At 42.3% G+C, this 16,685-nt stretch overlaps 3 protein-coding genes across 5 annotated transcripts in view; 2 read left to right on the top strand and 1 right to left on the bottom strand.

The window, feature by feature from the left end:
- LOC111068754 overlaps positions 1–16,685 on the top strand; it is a 135,414-nt gene that overhangs the window by 3,433 nt on the left and 115,296 nt on the right. The gene's annotated exons all lie outside the window — the stretch shown is intronic.
- On the bottom strand, positions 12,500–13,335 carry LOC111068755. Its single transcript, XM_022358461.2, has one exon. The coding sequence runs from the start codon at positions 13,281–13,283 to the stop codon at positions 12,648–12,650; it is 636 nt and encodes a 211-aa protein (XP_022214153.2). The 5' UTR covers positions 13,284–13,335; the 3' UTR covers positions 12,500–12,647.
- Positions 13,430–14,188, top strand: LOC111068756 (eukaryotic translation initiation factor 5A-like). Of its 2 annotated transcripts, none has more exons than XM_022358462.2 (2): positions 13,430–13,537; positions 13,625–14,188. In XM_022358462.2, exon 2 carries the CDS (start codon positions 13,640–13,642, stop codon positions 14,120–14,122), a length of 483 nt encoding a protein of 160 aa, XP_022214154.2. In that variant the 5' UTR covers positions 13,430–13,537; positions 13,625–13,639; the 3' UTR covers positions 14,123–14,188. The 2 variants fall into 2 exon arrangements, with proteins under 2 accessions (XP_022214154.2, XP_022214155.2); XM_022358463.2 differs by having other exon boundaries at positions 13,444–13,537; positions 13,628–14,188.

A 16,685-nucleotide genomic window follows, 5' to 3' on the forward strand; every position in this document is an offset into this window, starting at 1 on the left:
TTCGACGGCAAGCAGAGATAAACAGGATAAACAGGAAGATAACAATTATCAAATTGGAGTTTCCTATTTAAACTCTCTCTCTATCTCCATGCAACTTTCTCTATCGTTTCTTTGCTATGCATTTGTTTTCCCCTTCCCCTCTCATTGCTCACACTCACCCTATACGATTTTGGGGTGGTAATTCTTGTGTCCCTTTCATCCCTCTGGCTCTGTATTCGGCCTGTAACTGTTATACAGTCATGCAGTCATCTGCTCACTTAGAACCCCACTGTTATAATTACTCTTTGTGTTCCGTTCTCCTTCTTTTCCGTATAACATTCTTGATCACTGACTCATATTCCTTGGCTGAACAAATTCCCAGCATGAGATCACCCCAATCAGACATCTCTCCCTCGTTCTCTATATCTGCTTCTCCTTCGCTTTATGCTCTGCTTTCTCCTCCTCCTTCTGTTATCGCTGATGGATCTTTTCATTAACTGTTTCATGTCGTAACTCCGCCTCCTCCACTGAATAAAAAGAAGAACTTTTCACATAAACATTGCACAAAATCTGAACATTTCGTAGATTGCATAAATATTTTATTGCGGAAATCTTTCGTTCCATTAGATTCCACGCCCGCTTCTCCTTATTCTCCATCTTCCACTTCCACTTGTGCTCCCTATTCTACCCTATTCTGCCTCCCTCTCCTGCTCTCTGTCTCTCCACTTTATACGCCCTCTCCCTTCTATTAAGTGCTTGCCATTTTGCAATCCTCAAATCAAAGTGCTGCGATCTGTTCTTTATTCTGTGTACACATTTCAACTATCAAAAAAGCAGAACTGTATTTCTTCCTCTCTCTTCTACTTCCACTCCGTTCCGATTCCAATCTATTAGTTGCTTGTTCTTGTTCTTATTGCTATTCCACTTTGTGTGGCTGTGTTTGTGTGTGTGTTCTTGTGTGCCAATATTACAGTATGGATGGGAAATGACCCCGTTTTTATACCCGTACTCAAAAAAGAGTTAAGGGGTATATTAGATTTGTGGTAAAAGTGGATGTGTGTAACGCAGAGAAGGAAAATTTTCCGACCCCATAAAGTATATATATTCTTGATCAGCATCAATAGCCGAGTCGATATAGCCATGTCTGTCTGTCCGTCCGTCCGTCCGTCCGTCCGTCCGTCCGTCTTGTTGAGCGCCTGGATCTCAGAGACTATAAGAGTTAGGGTAACCAAATTTGGTTTCCAGACTCATGTGATATCACACTGCTACAAGTGTATTTCAAAATTTCGCCCCGCCTCCTTCCGCCCTCACAAAGGACGAAAATCTGTGGCAGGCACAATTTTAAAGATACGATAAAACTAAAAACGCAGTATCGTAGAGAATGCCCATATCTACCAGATTGCCAAATCTGAATCAGATCGGATCATAATTATAGCCAGAATGAAGAAATTAATTTTCTGTTGCTTTCCCTGCCCCCCCTCCAGCCAACGACAACTCAACTCATTTTCCATCTCGCTCGCACACTCTGCCGCGTTCAGTGCGCGAGCAACCCCTAGCGGAGGAGATGTAGAATCTAATTGAAACATGTACAATATACATGTTAGATGTAGAATATACATTGTATATGTAGATGTAGATAGCATATGTAGCAAAAAAATGTAAAATGTAAACAATTTTTTTTTTCTAAAATTCTTAAAAATCATAAGCTCAAAAATGTATATACTGACTGAGTACGGGTATAAGTAGAGTCGCGTCCCCAGAAGCGACTCACACGTTCCTTCTCGTTGATTGTGTTTATAAAAACAAAACAAAAAAACAGAACATAAAAAGTATTACAGCTAGGGAAGTGGAAGGAAGGGGTAAGAGTTGGTGGAAAAGAGAAGATGAGGCACCTGACCTAATGAAAGGTGTAAAATGAAAAGCGAAAAGTGTTTCCCTGCCTCGCAATCGATGTTTCCATTGTTTTGTATTTTGCTTGCCTTCAAATTTGTCCTATTTTTGGAGTGTTTGGAAATCTGTTTCTTTGCTGATGTTTTGTTGTTTGTTGATTTCTTGATCGATTCTGTTGCTGTTTTGGTTTTAATTTGATTGCATCATATTATTCAAACAGATTGATGTGTCTGAATGTATCAATCATTAATGGATTTTCCGCATTTGTTAATTAATTTTCCTTTGATCTAGATGGAATCTAATTTTTCCCCGCAGTATAACTTTTACTCTTTCCTTTATTTTTAAGATTTGTTTTTAGTGGATCTTTTTTTTGAGTGTCTAAATATTGACCTCTCCCCCGCCTCGGGACATCTCTGGCTACTCCTCCTTTTTCCATTTAATTTTTCTTAGTTTTTCTCAAAAAAAAAAAATGAAAATCTTTATTTTCCCGCCTAACGATGTCCGCATTGTTTGCAGCTCATTAATTTTCCCCAAAGGTTTTTCTCTCCCTCACTCTTTTGATTTTTTATCTGCATTTCCGCATCGGGAGTTTTTTTTGTCTTTTCGGTGTTTTTCTTGTTGTTTCTCTCATCTTCTTTGACGCACACGAAACATGCAACAAACAGTTGCATGTTTTATGGTGGCAGCAGCAGTGAGTGGGGGTGTGTTGTACGCCCCCACAAATTATGTCCAACAAATCTGTGGAGGAAAATCTCTTTTGGCCACTGTGTCAGCAGCAGCAGCAGCTGCCGGTAAGTCCATCATTAAAAGGCGGCAAATTAATTTAGAAACAGATCTTTAAATTCCACGACGGAACTCCATTTACATATAAGACTTGTGAATCTGTTGTGGTTTTTTTTGCATCTCAAATTAACCTTGAAATCTGTATAAAAATAACATTTAAGACATTCATTTGGAAAACCGGTTCACACACATTTTGTTGTTCAAATAAATAGTTTCGCATTTTTTAGCGTCTCTCCGAGCTGAGTGGAGTGGAGTTTTCGTGTTTGGGGAGTGGTCCGTCGGTCGCTGGCTGTGGGGTTTGGTGGGGATCTTGTTTGCTTTGTGTTGACTAAGCGGATTAAGATTCTCTCTACTTTTCTCTCTAGTTTCTCGACACTTTGCCATCTGCCATCTCATTAAGCCAGTAAAACGTTCATAAAAGTGGAATTTGAGACTAGCATTTGGGTAGCGTTTAGTAGAGAGTTTTAAAATGATTTTAAGTTGCTCACAGAATATCATTCTGAGACGATAATGTCTAATATTTGTGCTTCAGCTTCATTTCCTCTAGCTCGGTCTATCTGTTGCCTTATTCACGTAAAGTCCCATTATATATGACTTGTGCTATCGATTGATCCCCTGATAACCCCTCATATAAACCTTAACCCTCAATACCATTATCCATTCACACATAATTGTAATTTTCATCAATTTCCAGTGCCTCATTCTTTTCAGTCTCCTAAGGGTGAACTTCTCTTTTGCGTTACTCCTCTTTCTTCTTCTTTCAATGCCGCCATAAATGGGAAAAATTCCTGACTGTCAGAAAAGGGAAATTGCAGTAAATCAAATGATTTTTACTTGACTTTTGAGAATGGAGTATAAACGGGGAAAATATCAAGCAAAAGTGAGGATCATCGGTTGTATTTATTCCGATTACATGTCGCACATGTCGACTATTTATAGCACATCCCACTCCGCGCTCTTGTGATCCCTTCTTGTACTCCCCGTTTTCGTAGCCCTTCCTTATAGAATCTCCCCTCTCCCCACCCACTGCCATAATCGTTTCTTCTTCTCGCTTATCGCATTGTGGTTCATTAAAATCCCAAGACGCAGCGCACAGAGGCTCTGGACAATTAAACGATGGAAGGAAAATGAGGAGGAGGAGCAGAAGAAATAGAAGAAATAAAAGAAGAGAACAGAACAGAAAGAAGGAGGAGATGGATGGATGGATGGTTGAACTGCGTGCGTGCTCCCCTTGCCCTTCCACCCCCAGTATAAATTGTGGCAACTTCTTCTTCTCGTCCATCTTCGAGAGTTGATAATAAAAATTCTTCATGCTCTTCATCATTTCGAGGCGCTTCGTTTGGTGCGCGTTCTGTTTCTGTTCTTTTCTGTTGCAATCTATTCATAGAGTTAGAGTTGTTGTATCTGCTGGATGTTGTATCTGTGGATGCCTGCCTGATGCATGATGGAATGGAATGGGAATGGGCTTTGGTGGGGTTTATTTATAGATCGGTGCCACTCGGCACTCGGCAGTTGCATTTTGCCTTTGAAACGTATCTCTGGCAGATACATCTGCAAGACAGAGAGAGAGTGACAAACAAAGATACCCTTAGATACATGGATGCAAAATATATATAAAAATAACTTAAACCAAAAATAGCAACAACAACAAAAAAATACCAAAAGTACAGTGAAATATTTCCTAAGCGGATTCATTTTAATCCTTGAATCTTTGTGGATTTATGCCTCAATCTCTCTCAAGCGAAACGTTTGATTGTTCCTCTCAGACGAGTCTTCACTGTACAAAACTCCTCTGAATACTTTTGCCTCTCGCTGGATTTGGCACCTTTCCACACACAAAAACAACACGAGAATCCCCCACTGCTGCCACTTTGCGTAGCCCACAGATACTTTTGCTTGCGGCAGGCAGCATTCCTCACAAGTTAATCACCTCAATTAAGTGTCTGACTAACACAAAACACAAACACACACTCTTTACACTCTGGATTAAGAATTACACACAAAATAGTCCCATCTTAGATGTACCCAAAATATTTAGTTGTCGAAACTTTTTGGATTATCTTTTAAGCAAAAATGCAGAAATAACTGCCACCATCCATCCATATAGGGAAACCATGGGAAAAGCTTTGTTGAAGATATCCCTCTCTTTTTTTTGGTATGGGAATTCAGAGAAACTTGGTAAATTTTTGGTAAGAAAGATTGCGAATATTAGCACCAAAATATCTAAAGTTTTTCTCAGGATCTTTTTTTTTTCAAATGATTGGAATTTCAAGAAACTTTGGTAAGGAATTGGGATGAGTAAAAATACAAATAGACCAACAATGGATACAGATAAATGGTGGAAAACAGTTTAGTATTTTTATGGATAGAAATAAAACCAGAAATCAATCGCCAATCATCTAATTTCTTGCACCTTTCTCCCCGTGCGCTAATTTAAACCACAATTAATGCAGCAACAGCTCCATCTTGCAGTGAATGAATGACTCAATGACTAAATGAATCACTGAATGGAATCCATGGAATACTCCCCTCCCCGTAAATCCGTAAATTCCCCCAACGACTGTTTACACACAAAAGCACTCACACTCCTCGTTCTCCGATTGCACTCGTAATTACCGCGAAAGGAACAATTAATAACACCCAAAGAAAACTAACCAAAGCAAATGCTTTAAGCCAAAAACAACCCGAAGAAACCAAATGAGAAAATGAGAAAAGTAAAAGTCCCTCCCCCCCCGCCGCAAACGAGGCAACGACTGAAGTGACCTTTGAGGAGAGCCGCCGACGGCTCCTCCGGCCACAGAGCAAAGAAAAAACCTGGTCCAACAAAAATTTCCGAAATTCCCACACACAAAAACGGACCCAAAAGATCGCTTTTGCTGTCAACTGAAGAATTTTCTTTTTATTTTTTTGTGTTTCGTTAGCCAAGCGAAAGTCGACGGCAGGCAGGCTGGCAGGCTGGCAGGCTGGCAAGGCTCTCCCTGCTACCATTTTCATTGATTTTTCTGTGATTTAATGCGGGTCTGCGGCTTTTCCTTCTCCTCCTGGGGAAACCACCTCCACCCCCTCCAAAGATCCCGATTTGCATATCGCTATGCACTGATCATCGGCCAAATAAAAATTTATGCAATTAAGCAAATCGGATGGTGGATAACAAAAGACGAAGGATCCGTCCGTCCGTCCGTCCCTCCTGCCACCCCATCGAAAACGGGTGCCCACCGATTGCCTCCTTCTTCTTACCACCCCCTCCTATCACTCTTTCTGTGTGTCTCTTTCTATTGTTTCTCCCTTTCATGTGTGGAGCGTGTGTGCTTATCGGGGAATCATCGCTGTTGTTTGAGCATTCGATAAATGTGCCACAGTTGGGGTAGGGGCCAGAGATGGGAGCGCGCGAGCGTGACACGACGCGGCAGGAAACTGAATGTTTCCGATAACATTTTACATAATAATCCACTACTAAAAAGAGTGTATTAATCTTTTAATTTCTCTAGCAAAGACTGCATCTTTGATATATTTTTCCCACTGCCCACACCCTCTCTCACGCTCCCATCGCTAATTTGAAGCCTGAAGAGACTAGACCCTGTTTACCGTTAACCGCCTTGGACCCACCGCCGTCGCACACGAGGGCGTTACGCTTCGCCGGGCGATAGTCATCGCATAGATCGCTTTGGCTCATAAATTAAATTGGCGGAGCTGCTGCCGCCTGCCTGCCCCCCCCTTTTAGCCAGGCTTAGACCTCTGAGCAGCATTTGTTAGCCAGCTCTTTTGTCATGTGAGTGTGGGCGGGGCATGCAGATACACAGATACATAGATACATTTGTGGGTAAGGTAACACGGTGTCCATCAATTCTTCACTTTACTTTCATTTGAATTTTGTTCGCAGGAGACTTAATTTTCATGCTTTTCTCGCTATCTTTCTTTATCTTTTATTTTGGGGTGGGTGTTTGGGTGCACATTTTCTTGCGGATTTATTTATACTTTTTTCCTGCAGCCTGTTCCATGTGAAAGTTTTGTAGCTGCTGCTGCTGCATGCCACAAATTGCATAGACGTGCGAATGTTGCAACGATAGAGTGTCTGTCCGATGGCAAGGGGCAGCAGGACGGTCTGCACTGACGGTCTGGTCACCTGTCCCTCGGTTCGACATTCATATTTCATCGAGCATGGGGCATGCCTGCTGCCCCCCGAAGGCAGGACAATGAGAGTGGAGTCTCCACTCCATTCGCAGTCCATAAATCCAGCAAATGAGGCAGTCCATCTTGTGGCATAGACGATGGCTGCAGAGTAGTGCTAAAACAGGCTAAGGATAATGGGGCAGCTTTCAAGGCCTGTCGAAAGCTATTTAGCTTAAAAGTAAATTGAAATTTTACCCCCCTAATTGTGGGGCGAGGGCAGGGTTAAGATGTGTAGCAAGAGGAAGAAGTACATAAACGGAGGATTTTTTAAGGATGGGGAGAGAAAGATTGGGCATTGCTTAAACCAAATAAAAGATCTGTATGTTCTTTAGTTTATTGATAATAATTGTTAGACTATTTTTATGAATTGCCTTAAGTGGGAAATTTTGGCTCGGAAAATCAGTAAAAATATTAAAGTAATTAATTGGAGAATGAGATTAATGATACATTTTCTTTCTTTTCTTTGAGTTTTGAACGAATGATCAAAAATACTATCTCTGAAGGTGCACCTAGTTCCCCTTGACTGTTTTGTTCTATTCCAAACATATCTTTAAAACTCGTAACCATAAATTTTCCCGCCTTTTACCACTTTGCACTCCATTTTCAGCACTCCCCTTGCTAAACTCCTCTCGAACCACCGAACCACCGAACCTTCAATCATTCAATCATTTCCCATAATTCCGTTCGCGTGTACATAAATTCTACCTCCCCGTGGGACCCAACCAAACCCAACCCAAAAGCCCAACAAAACCTCCACTTAACCTCCATTTCCATATCCATATCCATTCCCCCAACGCAAAGCAAAGACATAAACATCAATTGAGATTTGGCTTCAAACATTGGCCAAGCCAACAACTTATTAAGACTGAAAAATGTTGACAATTGACGGATTGACAAGAGGTGCAAGGAACGCCGAGAGAGGAGACGGAATGGCCTAGGGAGGGGGGTAGAGTTGGGGTGCTGAGAGGGACAGAGCGCTAAAGTCTGTCAGTGGTTCAACAAGCGGTTTTTTTTTTTGCATGGCCCCTCCCGCGCTACCCCCTGCTTTTGTCTCGTGTTTCGCTGTTTTGCGGTTTATCTGTCCCTACCTCCTCTCCTCTGTTTTGGTGTCCCCCTGCCTTCATACAAATTGGTGTCTCTCCGCCTCACTCTTTTGGTGTCCCTCCTCCCTCCTCCCTTCAGCCATCCACCCCACTCAAATTGGTTTTGCTGCCATTTTCAGTGACATTAATTTACAGTTTGACAAAAAAGAGAAAAAAAAGGAACAACAAAACTCATTAAAGAAACATATTGAAAGATAAGCGAAGGCAACGACAGCAAAATGCAAAAGAACTTGGAGACTTTTATGGCAAACAATTTGTGGAGAGTTTTTGTTTTTGGTATGAAAATACTTGCAAACTAAAAATTAAGGCTACAAAAGAAAAGGGATAAATGCTTTGGCCTGACGGATCCATAGTTCCTACCGATTATATATTCTTTGTATTATCTTTGGTTGATTCTTTGGAGATGGGTTTCGTCAGATCTAAAACATCTTCGAATGAGTTTTTTCTTCCAAATGACTTAGTACTGGTAAAAATTTTATATGGTGCTTCAATCTAGACAGTTTCGGTATAAAACTGGGACGATTTTTCTTGTTTACCCTTTTGACAATTGCATGTAATTGGATGCGCACATTAGTTCCTCATCAGATCTTGAATCGATCATAAATTAGCAGGAAAATAATATTTAATGGTTCATGCAAGAAACGAAAGTTAAAATTCAATCGAAGCAGAAAATGCAGGGAGAGGGAGAAAAAGAAGTAGACGAAAGACAGAGGATAAGCATCCCGTCAGCTTTCATTCAGAGCGTCCTCTTCTGCCTGATTAAGCAAAAGGAAAGAGCAGATAAGCTCTTGCACACGCATACAGTTACAGAGACACACCTACAGAGGCCCACATTATGCAATGATCTGTCCAGTGCTTGCGCTCTGCTCTCCCACTCTCCCACTCTCCGCATCGCATTCCGTTCTGCCGCTTCCCTCTCTTTTTGCGTTCTCAGTCTGTCCCGCTTTGACTTGTGTTCAGTGAAGGAAATGAGGTGAATGCCTTCTTAGCAGGCGACAAACAAAACAGAAAACCAGCGACGAAGAGTGGCTAAAGTGGAAGCGGTGGAAGAAGAGGGCCGGGCCTGCTGCCCAAAGTCCATAAGCCATGCGAAATCGATATATTTCAGGGACACCTCATCCCACCGACTGCCCCCTCTCCACTCTACACTCTTACATTGCATTTTATTTTGTTTCCTGTCCTGTTCTTGTCCATATGCTGCCTATGCTTCTACTGCGCCTCCCATTTTCTTGAAGTGCAATGCGGTTTCAACAATTTTGTGCTCATTCAGGGTGTTGCCAAGGTACATTTAAAGAGGGTTTGACACTATGACAATAGATGCCTGTACGCTGTGACACTCTATCCATCTTTCGCTCTCTCTAACTAAAACAAGAGCCTTCTAAATAATATACCTTGGTTGCCATACTAAAGGAGGAAGGGAGAAAAGTCCAGCGTCCAGCTTAGGATTAGAGTGTGAGAGTGCCTGCTAGGAATACGAGGAAGAGATAGAGGAAGACAACTGCTAGAGGAGGGCAAGGCGCGAGTGCTGCAAAGAATGCAAAGACTGACGTAGGGGGGAGGGAGTATAAAGAGGGCGAGAGCATGACTAGTTTCGACTGCCTGTCGCCTGCCGTTTTGGTGGGGTGGGTGGGTGACTCACCCACAGAACATTTGCGGACAGCTTGCAGTTTATTTTTCTGCATTTGTTTTTGCTTGCGAGAGTGTTTACTCACGTGTGTGTTCTCTGCTCTCGTGTGTGTGTGTGTTGGTGTGTTTGCAAGTGTTCTCTTTCTTGTGGTCTGGTTTTCTGGTCTTCCATGTGGTGTGGTCCTTTTCTGACACACGTGGAAGCCACATCAATCCATCAGCCGACTTGTTTAAACGTGTCGCTTGGGGTCGCGCCTTCTTCTACGACGAGCAGATGCAGAGAGATGGATGGCAACGACTGGAGCATACCCTGCAGCGAAAGAATTGACTGATTTAGAATGGATTTGAAATGGTTTTTTCCTACTTAATACGTAAATTACTCTCTCCTTTAAGAGAGACTTTGTTCCTACTACCCTACCCTCGATTATTTCTGCATTTCTACAATCCCTAGCTTACTCTTTCAAGCTGCACAACAGCTCCATACAATAGACACAAAAAACTATGTATACTTTCACAGCAAAACAACCTCAAAGACATTGGAAAAACTTGTTCTGCCCACCGTTTTTTGTTTCTTTTTCTTTTTCAGTTATTATCTCTCATCTTTTACCGCCTTTTTCCTCATCGTTGACTTTAACTTTTCTCAAGCTTTTACACAGAGTCAGTCAGTCAGTCAGTCAGTCTCCTGCCTGCCCCTTGGGGCACTCAATTATCTGCACTTGTCACACACACAGGAATCCAGATGGTGGCTTTTGAGGCCCCCGGGATAATGATGATCACTTAGCACATGATCCATTCGGATCGGAGATCTTGCAGATCTCAGAGAGAGAGAGAGAGACAGAGAGAGAGAGAGAGGTAGTTTTCTCCCGGTGATGATGATTAGCAGGCACTTTCATACATAAATTCTGAGTTTTATCTCTGATTTAAGACTAAAAGAAAATTGCGTAACGGTTTTCTTGGCAGGTTTTTCATCCAGCTTCTTCCTCCCCCCCCCCACCACGCCGTTCCAGAAAACGCTAATTGCTGTGAGCTGCTCATAAAGTGGGAAATGTTGCAAGAGTCGTTATGGGGGAGTGGAGCAGCAGAGCAGCGGAGCAGCGTTGGTAGAGTCTCTGTGTGGGGTGGAGTGGGGTGCTGTATACCAAATTATCGTTAAAATAAATGTACGGTTTTGTTGCCTTTGGTTAATGCAAATATCCCCACCCCTCCCAACAAAAAAAGCCTCCAAAATGCTGACGAAAAATTGCAATGATTTGGGCTCCAGAAAAAAAAAGGGGGAAAGCGATCCTCCAACGATTGCCGCACCAATCCTTCTTCGGTTCCCCACTGAACCTCATTGGATTCTCCATCGATTGCTGCTCCACAGTACCCCACCAAAATCGTATCGTATCGAATCGAAATCGGTCTGATGGTCAAGCCCTTAGCCCGAGGCCCAACACTTGTTTTTATTTTATTTTGGGGCCGTTATTTTTTTGGTTTTTTTTTTTTTTGGGAAAGCATCGAATCATTGATTGCATAAGTAGGACAGCAGAAGGCGTGGCACTGGAATTTGGGTTAAAAAAACAGAAAGGGGAAGCAACAGAAGTTGGAGGAAAAAGGTGGATCCACAAGAGATGGACAAGGAAGAGGGAAAACAGAAAGGCGACCCACAAAACGAGGAACGAGGTGGTGCCTTGCTGGTGCTGGTGTGGAGAAGGAAGTGATTTATGTGGAGAACTCTTTTTGGGGAGCATAATGAATACATATCTGTGACCCATTAAACAGCACAAATCAACTCCCACATGTGGGAGGAAATAACAAATTCCCCAAACCATTTAAATGTCACGAGAATGTCACACCACAGATCGAAGTGTGGAGGCAGGCGCCTCCTTCTGTGTTCCCTAGTGAGCAAATGTGTTGGCTGTCACGCCCTCTTGCACCTATAAAATGAAATGAAATTCTTCGAGAGTTGAAAGTTGCCACCAAAGTGTTGCAATGGGAATGGTTTGTGGATTTGCTGTGGAGTCGGATTCGGATTCGCTTTGGTTTCATTTCGGTTTCGTTTTAGGTGTGGAATGACACTGTGAGATAGGGAATGTATACTGTGGAGTGGGGTCTGGGGATCGCTGAGATGGCAAATTCCTTAAGGGGAAGTCAAGATTATTTATGGACCTGGAAGAGCAGTGAATCAGTGGAAGTCCGAAAATATTTAACAGTGGATTTTCACTATAAAATTCGGCCTATAATAATCTCTAAATGTTTACCGATGATATATGAAATTTGTAAAGGAATTTTCAGCTATATTTTGCATCTCTAATGGGTTTTATGCGTGTTCTATACGGTATTCCATGGTATTATATCGATGGGGAGAGATCTTTATTGGATTTCTAGCTATGTTTTTGCTATCCCATAGTTTATACTGCATAGTTTATCTATTTTGATTCCTTTTACTTTATTTAAATCCATATGCCCTTCAAATTCATAAATCTAATTAAAAATTCTCTTTTCTTTTGCTTTTAGGTAAGTAAAAACGATGACCATTTTTCAACGCAGAAAAACCTGAAGAAAATCATGTGTACTTCCGTCTTTGTTGGAGCTCTCTCTGCATAAGAAAAAGCTGTCGCTCTTGTGGACAGGTAAACGACATAACGCTAATGTCTTCCCTTTACCATTTTCCCCCAAATGCTTTTGGAGATGGGAAGACAGACGACACATAACGTGGCCGTAGGCCGGATATAGCAATAGTAATCCATATGATAATATTATAATGATAATCGTATGTAGATTTGTATGGTCAACCACCATCTATATAGGGAGTGTAGGAAGTCATAACTTTTGATGTAATTGAGGATGTTAGCAAATAAAACTCAAAAAAATGTGTGGGAGAGATTTTTAGATATTTATACGGAATTATAGCGAATTTCCATTGAAAATAAATGGGAAAACAAATTAAACTCAAGCACTGTGGGGGAGATGGTTAAATTTATTTTATTTTTAAATATATTTCGGTGAAATTATAGCAAATCTTCATGGAAAACGAATGAAACTCCAAAAATGTGGGGGTTCCAATTGGTTCCAATTTTGTATTTTTTTTTAGAGGAATATACTTACAGCCAATTTTCATTCATCTTCTTTCATCGAATGATAAATGGACTTTGTTTTATTCAACTTTTTCTTGCCCATCAACGTCACTGGTGTCCTATACGGATCCGGGGGCAGTCGCAGTCTCCGCCGCTGTTTGACTTCTTTGGCCAGATCCTTGTACACTTTGCGCCGCTCCCTGTCCATGCGATGCCACATGTCGCGGGCCACACGTTGCAACAAAACCAAATCCTTGAAACTCAGCCTGCGATTGTGGATGGGATACTCGTCCTCCAGTAGCCCACGCTGCCATTGCTGATCCAATTTCATTTTGTAATACGATTCATACATTTCGCGTACAAAATTCTGAAACCCCGACGTTTCGCCATGGATGACAGTGTCGCGATGTGCCACATGTTGCAGGGTGGTGTGCGTGAATGCCACATGACGACTGAGGCGAGGCGCCAGAGTTGCCCACATAGAGGAGGCGGGTCCTCGTACACGAATTTGTGTCTGGGGATAGTTCCATTGGATGGTTCCAGTGTGAGGTTGGTGTGCCGGTACGGTTGGTGTTGTTGTTGGTGGATTGGCTGCCAGAGATTCATCTGATGTGCCATTAGCACGATTCACCATGGAGTCGAGCATACGCCAAGCGGAGGAAAATATGTTTGCCATTTTGCCTGAACGAGGAAAGCAAATGATGATTGAATCATCAGTGCCTACTTTGTTGCACCAAAACTCCCCCTACAAAAATATATTTTTGGATGTATTTTCCGTTTAAATCCGAGTTTACCTTGACTTTTTATTCAGTTGTTTTGGATTCGCAAAAGTAAACTCCCTTCCAGATTTAGTTTAAACATAAACACTCGTACGAACAGTTCGGGGAGCTATTAAAATATTTTTTTATTTTTTCAACAATTAAAAAAAAGGTAAATTCTTTTTTGAATTTTAAAAGAAAATTTCCTAGAAAATATTCTTTCTTTTTCTTTTTGTTTTTTTGTTTTTGTTTTGATTAGCAGTCAGTCCCTGTGATGGCTGACGAGCATGACAATCAATTTGATACGGTGGACTCGGGTGCCTCCAAGACATTTCCCATGCAGTGTTCGGGTCTGCGCAAGAACGGATACGTAATGCTGAAGGGACGTCCGTGCAAGATTGTCGAAATGTCCACCTCAAAGACGGGCAAGCATGGCCATGCCAAGGTCCATCTGGTGGGCATTGACATCTTCACACAAAAGAAGTACGAGGACATTTGCCCGTCGACACACAACATGGATGTGCCGCATGTGAGGCGCGAGGATTTCCAGTTGACGGACATTAGCGACGACGGCTATGTGACCCTGCTGTCCGACAATGGGGATCTGCGCGAGGATCTCAAAGTACCGGACGGCGATTTGGGTTGCAGCCTACGAGAGGACTTTGACGATGGCAAGGAACTGCTGTGCACTGTACTGGCAGCCTGTGGCGAGGAGTCCATCATTGGAATGAAACAGAATACCGGATTGGACAAGTAGAATATTAAACAAAAAAACCAACAAAAAATCCAGAAAAAGAAACAAGCAAAAAAAATGAAATCACTTTCGGCACGCGAAGGTGTCGAAGAGACAACTTTTCGAACTTTTGGTACACGCGGCACACTTAACATTTGGTTTGTTCTTTGTTACTAAACAAATTTCGAAATAAAATATTGTATGCCGAGATGTTTGCTCGACGAAATATTAAGATGGAATTTGTGTGTTTAAATGATCTTCTAATGAGCTAGGGCATGACCTACCATGCCCTAACGATTTACAAGTTCTCCTTAATAGTTGCCAGAAATACCAAGACTCTGTAACCAAAGTGCAATCCCCCGCTTTATCTACAGCGAAGATTTCAACTATTTATCAGACAACAAATCCATTTACCTTGCCCCAAAGTCCCACATTAAATTAATTAGAGATCATTAGAGTGCGTTGTTTTCCCCCTCCCCCTCCCCCGCCCTCTCTCTCGCTCTATCTCTCTCTTTGGTGCTCTGTTGCACTGTGATCTCTGATCTCTTAGGGCGTGTCAGGGTCGTAGTCGGTTATGAAATCGGTTTCAAATCGTTTATCAAAGTCGAATTTTGTTGGATTACATTTGATTTGTGGCTTTGATGGTGGGGTGTGTGGTTGTGTTCCCCTGGCTAGGTTATTGACCCACTAAGCCACAGAGCAAAAGTAAGCCAAAGACGTTGTCTGGACGCCAAGATGGAGTGGAGCCACCACCTGAACAAATTTTTCGTAGTTTTATTTGCAGTTTTTGTCTTTTGTGGTGTGGAATGGAGTGGAGTGTCGTTTCCCATTTGCATTTTCATTAATTTTCTTGCCAATTGTGGAATTTACCCTATCAAAGGGGGCTATTATGACTTTGATGTGAGGCTGGGAAGGTAGAAAGGTTAAGCATTTCAGAGATGTAAAGTATAGTAGATAATCCAATGAAATTTCTAGATATAAAAACAAAAACAAAAAATTAACATAATCGGATCCTATTTAAATTTCAATTATAATTTTAAATATTTTTAAAATAAATTAACGGTATCAAAAGTTTCGTTTGCCATCTCTGGACTTGCTCTCTTATTTACCTTTTGATGGCGTCGCCCAGGCGGCTCTAGGATGCTCTCTCTCTCTCTCGCTCGCTCTCTGTCTATTTGTCTCCTTCCTCGTCTCTTCTTAGAGCCTGAGCCTGAGCGTGTGGTAGGGAGGGTGGGGAGCGGCGGAGATCATTGGGGAATTGACAGCCGCCGTTCGTTTTGCTTCCTTGTTTGCCAATTGCATCGCCAAAACGACTCTTGAAATGCATTTGCATGAGGTCTCCATGCAGGAATGATAGAAGGGGTGGTGGCAGGGGGTAGAGTGGGAGGCAGCAGCAGGAGACTCTGTTGGCTAGACAGACACTCAATCAATCATTCATTCATTCATTCAGGCAGTCAGTCCGTTGTTCATTCAATCATTTGCCTTCCTGCCCTCCACTCCACTCCCCCCCCTCCCTGTTTGCTGATTCATTTATTTACCTTCCTTCCACTCTTCCCCCCTTTGGCTGCATCATTTATTCGCCTTCCTTTTCCCCCTTTTGCTGCTTCATGTATTCGCCTTCGTTTCCCCTATCGCTGCTGCTGAGCGTCTCATTCATTCAAATTTTTCGTAACTGTTTTTTATTTGTCTGTCTGGCAATTTGACATTTTCAGTTAGCTCTCCCGCTGCACTCTCCTTCGCCTCTTCCGCTTCGCTAGCCCCTCTCCTGATTTTCTATTACTCTGCTGCCCCTCTACTTGCTTCTCTCTCTCAGTCCCTCTCTCTGTTGTTCTCCCTCTCTTGTAGGTGTGTTTTTTGAGCTTTTTTTTATTTGGTGCGTGGTCTCCTCCTGCCCCCCCTCCTTTCGGAAAATGTCTTGTCATGTCTTTCGGTTTACTGCAATAAATTTGCTAAAACAATTTAATATGATTTTTCAACGTCTGTTTTCAGGATTTGTGGATTGGATTGGATTGGATTGGGGCAGTGGGCACTCCTTTCAAAACAGAAATCACTGAAATCGAAACCCTGGGAACACTCGTATCGCTGCTGAATGATGTCAGAACTTTTGTCGTGCCCCTAACCCTGTACCCGCCCTCCAAATGATCCCAAAAAAACCCCTCCTAAACCACTCTGAAAGAACGAACCCCCTCTCCTGGTACCCCTCTGACTGATCAGAAGTAACAAAAAGAAACCGAAAAACAAATTGAAAAATGGAACAAACAAATGGCGATATGTTGACAGCGCGCTCTCAATAGGTCCGCTGATGAGGGCGGAAAGCGGTAATTGGTGTTGACCAGCAGGGGGTTAAAGAGAGAGAACTAACGAAGGAAGGGGAGTAAGGAGAAGGGAAGAGAAGAGAAGTGTGTACGAATGGGATAAGCCCAACCCGCATATCGTTTGCTCGAGTTAAAAGTCACCAGAGGAAGTACAGTCACATTCTGCTTTATTCGATTGCGTGGGGTATTTATAAGAATTGCTTAAAAGATTAATGTAGGAATTATGTGAGTAATTGATGGATATAACTGGTTTCAAGTGGTTACTAAAAGAT

Source organism: Drosophila obscura, unplaced genomic scaffold, assembly GCF_018151105.1.
Source record: "Drosophila obscura isolate BZ-5 IFL unplaced genomic scaffold, ASM1815110v1 contig_30, whole genome shotgun sequence".
NCBI classification, from domain to species: domain Eukaryota; kingdom Metazoa; phylum Arthropoda; class Insecta; order Diptera; family Drosophilidae; genus Drosophila; species Drosophila obscura.

Excerpts from the sequence above, each read along its gene's own strand:
- LOC111068755 (XM_022358461.2), bottom strand. The coding sequence starts at position 13,283 with ATGGCAAACATATTTTCCTCCGCTTGGCGTATGCTCGACTCCATGGTG.
- LOC111068756 (XM_022358462.2), top strand. The coding sequence starts at position 13,640 with ATGGCTGACGAGCATGACAATCAATTTGATACGGTGGACTCGGGTGCC.